The sequence below is a fragment of the Abramis brama genome (genome assembly GCF_963993115.1).
Source record: "Abramis brama genome assembly, chromosome: 16".
In the NCBI taxonomy this organism is placed as follows: Eukaryota; Metazoa; Chordata; class Actinopteri; order Cypriniformes; family Leuciscidae; genus Abramis; species Abramis brama.
The window spans coordinates 26072925-26084413 of record NC_139978.1 but is presented as its reverse complement, the minus strand read 5'-3'; the positions used below and the strand labels follow the sequence as shown (position 1 = coordinate 26084413).

Sequence of the window (11489 nt, the reverse complement as noted above, 5' to 3'; positions counted from 1 at the left end):
TGACAAACGCATACAAGAGGCAGTAGTTTGCTCGACTGAAAAAAAAAAAAAAAAAACTCGACGCAGACTGAGTACGCTAATTCCCACAGGCAGAAGTTCCGGCCAACTATATTACGTAAAGAACGCGACGCTCGCTGGGGGCCTCGTGTGTCTCTGTCGCTCATAAAATATGGCGTCGTAGGAAGTCTGTTGTTGTCCGAAAGAAAGTGGCAACATACGGAAATGCAAATAACCACGCATGTATTGTCAAAAACATACCAGTTAAAAGGCAGATGAAGTGACAGTGGTTATGAAGCGCAATGTTGAGATCTACGGGGTTCTTTCGTGGGATTGACTGCCCGTTTTATTGTGAGAATAACAAAGGCAAAGCCGGTGCAGATGGGTGCAGCAGACCCTACTGTCACTTCAGACACAGCAAACAAAGACGAGCCGCCTCTGGGATATACGACATCAAAAAGACTAAAGCGCTTTCTGCGAGTCCAAACGGTGAATTAAAATGTCTTTGTGATCTCAGGTTTTCTTTTGTTCAGATAGTCTTTTGGTTCATGCACATTTAAATGTACAGACGATTTCTGCTGTGGAACAAAGAAACAAAAACAACCAACAGAATTTAATTGTGGATCTGTCAGTCAGTCCAATTGATGTATTATTAATAAACACTTTTTATAGCTTGGTACAAATGCTTTTACTGCTGACAGTTACCTTTTATCCCTCAAATGTAGGTAGTAACTGGGAAATATTTGTTTTTGTTGTATGCAATAAATTCTTTTCAGTATGTTAAGTTAGTTTGACATTAGTGTAATATGTTATATATATATATATATATATATATATATATATATAGTGTGTGTAATTTATTGTTATGATTCTGCGGTTGATTTTTCAAATCTTGTGACTTTACAGATCAAGGATATGATCCATTCAGTCCGGAGGTTGTGAGACCGGGAAAGCATAATGGGGAGCCACCATCGAGCCTGTCGGCGGGTCAGGATGTGGACCTGGGGACCATGGAGTTGGAGCTGGTCAATCGGGCCATTGAGGCTGTTCGCAATGAGATGGAAAGGGAGAAGAAGAAGCTGTCTCGGATTGGAGATCAGGAATATGAACCCACCACGAGCTCTGTTAAAAGACCGAAGCCCCCTGCATCATCCCATCAGGGCTATGATCCTGGGAGCTATCAGATGGGCCAAGCGAGTGAATACACCCCGTCCCCTCGCTCCAGCAAATACACTTTGGACTCGGAGAACAGCAGTAACAACGCCAGCGCGATGGAGTATGTGCCCACTGCTGTCTCCAAAGCAAAAGTTAAAAAGGTGTTACCCCCGCCACCATCCCGTGTCAAGTTTAAATACACTCTGGATAATTCCAAACCAACAACGGACATGGAGTACGACCCGCTGTCAAACTATTCAGCTAAGCCGACTGTTAAAGAACAGAGAACTTTGTGTTCAGAGGGAGAGGGGAGAAAGAGATTTTACCCTAAAAAACAAGGGGAAGATGAGGAATATGTTCCTACGGCAAAAAAACCAAGGTCGTCGCCACCTAAGGCAGATGTCCCGAAGTACACTGCAAGTTTGTCTGAATCCGACGAGGAAAGTTCGGGGACAGAGTATCGGCCTATGTCCATAAGCCGCCTGCAGCGCAAGGGGATCAACATCGGCTTGAAACAGGAACGAGAGTCGGGTTTGATGGGACAGCAAAGAAAGCAGGTGTCTAAAATAGATGATGGCTTCTCACAGAGCGAATCGGAAGACATCCAGGATGTGGACAGGACAAACAAAAAGATGCATAAAAAGGTGTCTGTGAGTCAGTTGAAAAATGTTAAATCTGATAAGCCAAAAAAAGAGGAGAAAGACCCCAATAAGAAGAATCCAAAAGAAAGGCTGGAAAGTTCAAGTGTGAACAAGACGTCAAAAATTTCAAGTAAAAAAGAGAAGAACCAAAGTAAGACTCTGGATGGAAGCAGCAAGTCCAAGGAAAAGGTGCGGAAAGACGGAGCTGAGTCGAAGAGTAATGACGAAAAGAACAAGAAGATGGTTAAGATAAAGAGTGAACACAGCCAAAGGGAAAAAGAGAGAGGAAGTGGCGACATCAAGAAACCCAAAACGGACAAACCTGTAAAAAACGATAAGGTGCCATCCAAATTCAAGGACCAAAAGAATGGAAAACTTGAGAGCAGCTCAAAGGAGAAGTGCAAAAAGAAAAGCAGCCATGGAAGTGGCAGTTCCAATAGCAGTAGCACTAAAGATAAAAGTAAAAAAAGCAGCTCGATCCTTGATCACAAAGAGGCAAGAGAGACCAAACAGAGGAATCTCAGCCACAAGGACTTGTTCGGCGCTGAGAGTGCCGAAGAGGACGATGAGGAAGACGAGAGGATAGTGAGGAAGTCTGCTTCTGCTTTTAAACGGGGAAGCCTCATGATTAATAAAAGGAAAACCTCTGAAGATACTTCATCATCGTCAGAGGATAATGATGATGATGATGATGGAGGTGGTGATGAAGCAGTGGACTACTCCTGTCTGCAGGATGAGATGTATGACTCGGACCCCATGGAGGAGTGTCTGCGGATATTTAATGAATCCAAAGAGGTCAAGATGGAAGACAAAGGGAGACAAGCTAAGCAGGTACCACAAGGAGTTTTTCTTTATTTCTCTAGTTCTGAGAATCATTTCAATCATTGTGATTACTCTAAAATGCTTTTATGGGGTTTTGAGGATGTGATTCAACATTTTGCTGGTGGTGGAAATTTCTGGGTTTTCTGTTGCAACTGACAGTTTCAGTTTCACTTTCATGTGTGTGTTTTTAGCCTTCAAGAGAACAGGAGGAGGATGATGAGGAGGAAGAAACGGAAAGCACTTTAACTACTCTCTTTCCTGGTCAGAAGAAGAGGGTGTCACATTTTAAAGCTCAAGGAAAGGTGAGTGTTGGAATGCAGATTTGCATGTTCTCTCTTTTTGTGTTGTTTTTCATATTTGCATATTAGCTGTATTTGGTGTGCAACAGTTAGACTTTAAACAAGTTGTGACAGAATCTGTAACATTTTCTAAACTTAATAGAAGTAAATAGATATACTACACTACTATTCACAAATTCTGGCTCAGTAAGATTTTTTTTTAGAAGAAGAATAAATTAATACTTTTATTCAGCAAGGACTAATTAAACTGATCAAAAGAGACCATGAATACATTTATAATGTTCCAAAAGATTTCTTTTTCAAATAAATTCTGTTCTTGTAAACTTTCTATTTATCAAAAAATCCTAAACTAATGTAATCATGGTTTCCACAAAAATGTTAAGCAGCACAGTTGATTTCGACTGCGATAAGAAATGTTTCTTGAGCACCAAATCAGCATATTAGAATGATTTCTGAAGGATCATGTGGATCACCATTTTGAATTGGAGTAATATGCACACACAAAGCTTAAAAGCAGTATTTATCTGGCACTAAAATATTATTGAGATATTAAGTTGACAGCATTTAACAGCATTTAACAGATACACAAAATACTACAAATAAAACTTAAAAGACCATGACGTAAATGAACAGCATTAACATAAGCCAAAAATTAGCTATAGCGTTTTGTCATGCCTTTACTTGTTGGAAAAGTAGTCATTACTGTATTGAGCTTCCCTATTTTGAAAACACCTGAGTTGTTGGACTAAAAAAGTGTAGACAAGGTAGTGTCTCTACTTTTAGATACCGTAGTTACTCCACAACACTGCGTTTTAAGTGCCTAAAAAACATCAAAATGCAAATTAGATCAAGAAGTCAGGCGAAAAAAGCAAGTTCAACTAAATAGGGTTCATAACATATATTATTAAATGATAAATCCATAGTTGTGTTCAGATATTGAAGTTGTCCAGTTGTTTAATAATTGTTTGTTTTAATAATTCTCTTCATTCAGTCAGAGGCATCGATGAACGCTGTGCCGATGCAGCAGCGGAGGAAGACGGCGCAGGAGATCTGTTACCAGCGCATGCAGAAGGCCCAGCAGCAGGCGGCACAGCTGGCTGCTGCAGTAAAGACTGCGTCTGCATCGACCCACCCAATACTGGGGCTCCCTGGAGAAAAACGACGGGTGGCACACCGGCCAAATGCCTCCCTGCCCTCCTCAAAGCCTGGTATGAATGGGTCCTACATTCAATCAGTTACAGCAGGATTAAGTTGTAGGAGTTAAAAACACATTTATCATTTCTTTTTGGGGATTAGCTGATGCCAGCAGTCAGGTGTTGTCACCCACCAGGGTGACGAAAGATCAGCTTTCAGTCAAAGCTCAAACGTCGGCGGGCATCCTGTCAAAGACCACATCCACTACAATGCAGAAGAGAGTTGCTCACACCCCCACCATGAAGGTAACATCGCCTATGACTAACAGTCATGTAACGTTTTTTTTTTTGCATACCTCCAATAAACACTCTCTTTTCTGCCCATCACAGAGCTCTGCCATGAAGCGTCCTGTCATTCCTGCTGAATTTGGGGCCAAGGTGCCCACTAATGTCCGTCAGCGTTACCTCAATATCTTCATTGATGAGTGCCTGAAGTTCAATTCCTCTGAACAGGAAGCCTTTCAGATGGTATGACGTCCAACGTCCATAATTTCATTTCAGTTAATGCCAACTCCCTGATATATCGTTGATGTGTATATTGTGGATGTCTTCTTTGCTCCCAGGCTCTGGAGGAAGAGAAGGTGGTGTATGACAGGAGCAGCAGTAAGAACATCTACCTGAATGTAGCTGTGAACACGCTGAAGAAGCTCCGCAGCAAGAGCACACCTATGTCCCCTGTCCTCAGTGCGTCTAACACACACACTCAGATCAGTACTCCTGTTATACTGTCATTATTGCTTTTGTAATTATTTATTGTTTAGTAGACATTCGTCTAAAATGACAGAGGGGAAATCTGGGGTTAAGTGCCTTTCTCAAGAGAATAACAGTAGTTTGTCTGGTTTGTGGTTCTCTGTTATTAAACTGTTATTGTTCATGAAAGAGTCCAAAAGTTTGAAACCAGATTGAAAATCTCGAATGTAAATCTAATTATACCTGGAAATAAGAAACACTTTAGAATTTTTTTGACCCAATTAAAACTAAGAAATGTTGTGATATAAAATTAATAAAAAATTGAACATTCTGCACTAATTAAATAAGCAAATTTGTGGAGTACATACAGCTTAAGTGCTTTTGTCAGATTGACATACCAAATACGAAGACATTATGAAATTAAGATAAAATACACTTTGCACTCAATTTTCATTTTATTTTTAATTAAATGCATTTTTTATAAAAAATAATATATATTTAAATATATGAATATAATATTCATCTTGTATTATTTATGAATTCTCTTTGTTCCACAGAGACCCCGGCTGTATCTGGGAACAGAAAGGCTCAATCCCATGAAGAAGTACTTGGTGGACGGCTTGCTGCTACAACCAGCTTTACAATCAACCGCTCCGGCAAACAGCAGGATATGGACCTCAAAGGTACCTCAGTCCACTTCAGTTCATATTTTTATTAGATTTAATTGTTATTTGAGGTTTAGTTTTAGTCATTTTAGTACTTATATTTCAGTTCGTTTTCGGGAGCAACATTTCTCGTTTAGGTTTTCTAAGTTTAGTTCATTGAAATTTATTTCAATTAACGAAAATATTTTTAACAGTTTTAGTTACCTATAACAACACTTTCAGTTCCAATCTTACTCTCCCATGTCTAGGTGATTATTTTCATAGGGCTGTACAGTCTGAATGTTATTAATGGGGTATTTCCAGAGACAGATCTATTTACTGCTGTTTGTGCATCATGCTGGTTTTCAGGTGCCATTCTCTACAAAATACTGAAAAAGTATGCAATGACTGAAGAACAGCTGCAGGAGCATGGCTACCCCAGACCTCACCCCGAGATGTCGGGTCACGCTGTCGTCCATAACCTTCCAGAAAAGAAAAACAATGACCGTAAGTTCCATTTTGATGGTTTTTGACCATTTCTTTGATGCTAATTTTTCACAATTGACCCTATAACACAGAGCCTAACCACTAGGTGGCACTACGCTCAAACGTTTACCACCCCGGCATAAGTCAATATAGTTTTGTTTTTCATGGACACAGTGCATCACTTAAAGTCCCCCTGTGGTGAAAATTTTAATGTTGTTTATATGCCAAACCATGTGCAAATTCATAAGTCTAACACCATTGCTGAGTATTTTCTCCTTAAAACTGCAGTGAACCAAAGACATTCTCAAAAACGCGGTTTGAAATCATTCACAAACTACCTTGTAACCAATCACATCAACGTGTGATCGTCAACGTGTAAGTGAGTGGAGGCGGGGATAATTAGCATATTCATAGAACCGCATATACTAAATGAGGCAAGTGTGTAGAGTTACATTCAAGCTATTTTAAGGCATGAATAAAAAAAAATGTCAATGAAAAAAACGCTTAATGTCATTTTGATGATCAACGATGAGTTTTAAGGGATAAAATTATTGACAACAGGGGGACTTTAAACATTTAATATGACATGACCATAATAAAGTTCATAGATCAGGTAGAATGAGGCGGGAACCGGCAAACGTTCAACATAAACTTTAATCACAAAATAAACAAACAACAAAGTGAAAGTAAAGCCACAGCCCCTCAAGGACTACTGCGGCATAAACAAAGCCAAAACAACAACTTGGCCTGGTCCTCTCTTGTCTTCCACTGTCGTCACTCCTCCTTTTATCCTTCCGGAGCTCCTCCGTGTGACTCGACCAGTCATTCACTACACCGGCCTCGCTCCTGTCCCACGGCTCTCGGCCCTACCCACAATGACACTTAATTACATTTGAAAATATCTTCCATTCCCATAACATTTGCAATTTTGATTTTGATGAATTGTCCTGTATGTCTTCCTCAGCTTTTTCCAAAATCTGTAGTCGATGTGGCGCGGAGTACAAGATAAATGCTAACGGCAGCTGTGTGCGTAAGGAGGAGTGCAGTCACCACTGGGGAAGATTACGCAGAAACAGAGGTGGGTATGTGTACTGTGTACGTATGAGACGTGGGAGGAGATTCTGCAATGACCGTACGACTGCTTCATGTATTTCAGTGCATATTTAGTGCCATGTTTGTGTGTCTTATGTAGTTCCAGGAGGTTGGGAGACACTTTACAGCTGCTGCTCTGGTGCTGTTGGTTCTCCTGGATGTGAAGTGTGTAAAGTAGGTCTCATCTTGGGTCTTCTTCTCCAACAAACTTTTCAAATTCTTCTAAATGCCCTTAAATACTTAAATAACCTATAAAATGTAATAGTCATATATTATAGATAATATCAAAGTAAATGTTACATATTAGTTATTAGTAATGTTACAATAATGTTGCAAATCTCCAATAATATAACAAATTTATTAGTATAGTGTTACTAGGCAATGGTTTTATTTTTTAACAAAAAACTTTATTTTATTTATTTATTTATTGATATTATAGCCTTTGATATTGACAAATAGCTAAATAAATAAATTTACTTCATCTTACAAATATGTAATTATATTATTGCTGATGACAAACATATTTTTGTTGGCGTACATGAGATAAAAAAGGTTGTTCACACTACTTTAAGGTATCTAGAAATCTTTTTCTAGTTGAATCCACTGGTTGAAGCAGGCAAAGCTTTTAAGAAGGTGTTTAGAGTAAGTATTATGTTCAGTAATGTGTTTGAAATCTCTGAAGGATTAGAATAACTGTTTTTGCTGTTCCCTTTTTCTTCAGCAACATGTACAAGATGGCCGTAAAGAGTCCTTGGATGGTTTTGTGAAGACTTTTAGCAAACCGTTGCCAGTAGATGAAAATGCTGGTGTCTACGCCTTGGACTGTGAGATGGTGAGAATAACAGTTATTGAATTACACCCACACTTATTTAAGTTGGAAATAAAAAGCCTCATGAAGGAAACAAGATGCGGTTGTGGGTGAGTTTATAGTTTTATAAAGCTGATAATATTACAAGCAGCTTTAAACCTTTATTTAATCTGATTAAATGCTGTAACCTTTTTCAACTCAATTCTTGTTTTATAGTGCTACACAAAGCAAGGTTTGGAGCTGACTAGAGTGACTGTCATTAACTCTGATCTCAAAGTTGTCTATGACACGTTTGTCAAGCCAGGGAGCAAAGTGGTGGATTACAACACACGGTAGGAATTGTGTTAAGAGATTTGCCATTCATTTGCCTTTCAGTTTTCCAGTTTCAGTTACACCTGTGTGTGTCTGTTATGTTCAGGTTTTCAGGTGTGACACAGGATGATCTGGAGAACACCACCATCACCCTGAGAGACGTGCAGGCGGTGCTGCTGAGCATGTTCAGTGCTAAGTCCATTCTAATTGGACACAGTCTTGAGAGTGACCTGTTTGCGCTCAAGGTTCACACAAACACTGTCTTTATAATGATCCAAAACCTAATGTGCTGCCTCCCTAGATAGCATTTTTAGGAATCTGAAGTGTGCTTGTGATACAAACAGCAACCTATTATATAAATATTCTATATATTATATTATATTATATTATGTCATATATTATATTATATTATATTATATAGATATTAAGAGATATTTATGTTGAATAGTCTGTTCTATTTCTCATCGCAATGCATTTTGGGATTGCTTTATTTTATACATATGTAAATACACACACTACTATGAAAAAATAGAGATTTGGTTTAGGTTTTGGAAAGAAATACTCAATATAATATTTTTGTGAAAACCATGATACATTTTTTTATTTCAGGATTCTTTGATGAATAGAAACTTCAATGAACAACATTTATTTGAAATAGAAATCTTATTCCAATCTTGTATCTTGGTTTCAACAAATATATTAAGCAGCAAAAACTTTTTTTAACAATGATAATAATAAGAAATAAGACAAATCAGCATATTAGAATGATTTCTGAAGGACACTGAAGACTGGAGTTTTTAGCTTTGCTATCACAGGAATAAATTACATTTTATAATATATTAAAATAGAAAACAGTAAATTGTAATAGTTTTACACGATATTACTATTTTTACTGTATTTTTATCAAATAAATGCAGCCTTGGTGAACATAAGAGACTTCTTTCAAAAACATTTAAAAATCTTAAAGCTGCATTCTTTACCTTTTTTTTGTTCAAAATGTATATAATAGAGTACACCATGAATCCATTTTCCAAACTGAGTTTTTGTCTTCTGAACCACTATGGTACACCTATAATAAGTGTTTATATTCAGACTATTTTAGACTGGTTCGGGTCTTACCACTGCAGAGTATCCCAGTACCTGCGAGACTCGTCATAGACATATACAGAGAGAAGTATCTCCGGCTACAATGTTCTTCCGTAAGGCGCATACAGTTCTGTTTATTAACCGCTAGAGTGCCAAAAGTTACGGACTGCAGCTTTAATTATTCCAAACTTTTGACCAGGCGTGCATGTATGTGTATGGATGAAAGAAAGAAAAAAAGAAAGAAAGAATACAGTTATGTAGCATAGTAGGGTTTGGAACAGTGCCATTTTCATCTTTTAATGAATATTTATTAACATAATTGTGCTATCTGTTCTCTGTTTACTAGCTTATTCACAGCATGGTCGTGGACACCGCCATTGTGTTTCCTCACCGCCTGGGTCTGCCCTACAAACGTGCCCTGCGAAACCTTATGGCCGACTACCTCAAACGCATCATACAGGACAGTGGTGAGGATGTTAATCTGCTCTAATCTGCATCATCAGTATCAGCTTTCTTAGGTCAAACACACCAAAAAATGAACAGGATATATATGGCCAATCTGGCCTGGATATGAGATTCATTTTATTTTATCTAGCTGTTGAAGGAATGTTTGATAATAATATTATAATTAATATTTTAATAATAATATCTGGGCTGTATATGTGTTTCCTGTCTCTTTACAGTGGAGGGGCATGACTCTAGTGAGGATGCCCGGGCCTGCATGGAACTCATGATCTGGAAGATCAAAGAAGATGCCAAGGTGAAGAGATGACCTCTGACCCTGCCAGTTCTCTCTCACCATGTTATGACTTGGAATGATTTTCGATGAACAGAGTGTCATAGAGGAAGAGTCACTGAAGCTCTTCATAATGGGCCGTGCGTCACATGGGTAGGATAAACTCTGTCAGAGTAAATGCTGCAGTTTGAATGATGGGGAAAGAAAGAGAAGGACTAACACAAAGGGGAGGAGACCTGTGGGAATAATGTGACAGATTGCAAAGCCCGGACCACCATGGCTCCTAGCAACCGGAGCTAGTGCCCTATGAAACAAGCAATCCTAATTCTCACCACGTTAAAAAAATACCTTGCTATGGACGTAATTATCATGGACGTAAGTGGACATGGATTGGGCTGAGGGTAATTGACCTTTTGTTGAGTTAAAGTATTCTCTATTTTTTTTCCAGCAGTATTTTTTTGTTTTCAAGAACCCTAGCCCTCCCAAATCATCAGTTTTGATGTTTTAATTTTCACTTTAGGTGAAGTGACTCCAGATGTCATTCCTGGAAGGTCAATGTGTTGCACTATACGGATATAGTTGTATATTAAATCCACAATTATACTTGAAACCATGTTTTTCAGCACTGATGTGATGTCACTTCCTCTAGTAATAATGTATAGCAATCCACACACTTAAAATCACTGTCTATGTAGCTGCGAATATGTAAAACTAGATAATTCTGTCATCCAATGTCTTGTAAGCCAGACTCAGTATTATTACATGTACTCAAATTAGTACAATTTATTTACACATTCAGATTTGTTAGTGATTTGTTCACTTAATTCATGAGCTGACAGGACAATTTGGGAAAAAAAAAAAACTGTTTACTTTGATTTACTTTTTAGTTTAATTTGTATTAGGTCATTTAAGCTATAAAACTTTGTAAATTGACACACTAAATGTTATGTCATTTGTGCAGGCCTGCCACCTTAATCACATCAACACATCAGACTGCTCCTAAAAACGCAACTTTCAATATCTGTCGAAACTAAAGATCAAGATGGCTGTACAGTGTTTTGTAATGTTATTAAATTAGTTGACATTAATGCCATGAGCTGTAAATAAGTTGTATCTAAGCTGTTTTTGTAGCTGTTTAGTTATTTATATTAAAAGCTTTAAATAAAACTATTACAAATTTTATTTAAAAAAAAGTTATTCCCACCTAAGCATTCATATATTGCACATTATAAAAAGTATATATACTACCACTAACATATACACTACCATTCAAAATGAAATGTTATGGTCAGCAAGATTTTGTTTTTAAATTAGTACTTTTATTTAGCAAGGATGCATTAAATTGACCAAAAGTTCAAAAGACGTTTAGATCGTTACAAAAAGTTTTATTTTAAATAAATGCTGTTCTTTTGAACTTTCTGTTTATCAAAGAATACTGAAAAAAGTATCATAAAAAAGTTTCCACAAAAATTTTAAGGAGCACAGCTATTTTCAACATTGATGTTAATATTTAGAAAATGTTTCTTGA

General features: G+C 37.7%; 1 protein-coding gene across 1 annotated transcript; it reads left to right on the top strand.

Annotated features, from left to right (window-relative positions):
- The first annotated feature begins 145 nt into the window (after nucleotides 1-145).
- Nucleotides 146-11146, top strand: rexo1 (REX1, RNA exonuclease 1 homolog). The gene is made up of 16 exons (XM_084087522.1): nucleotides 146-486; nucleotides 904-2624; nucleotides 2807-2917; nucleotides 3906-4122; nucleotides 4211-4353; nucleotides 4438-4575; nucleotides 4671-4791; nucleotides 5355-5480; nucleotides 5811-5948; nucleotides 6892-7005; nucleotides 7120-7193; nucleotides 7741-7851; nucleotides 8044-8159; nucleotides 8246-8384; nucleotides 9572-9692; nucleotides 9909-11146. Exons 1-16 carry the CDS (start codon nucleotides 300-302, stop codon nucleotides 9995-9997), a joined length of 3666 nt encoding a protein of 1221 aa, XP_083943648.1. The 5' UTR covers nucleotides 146-299; the 3' UTR covers nucleotides 9998-11146.
- Nucleotides 11147-11489: the final 343 nt, after the last annotated feature.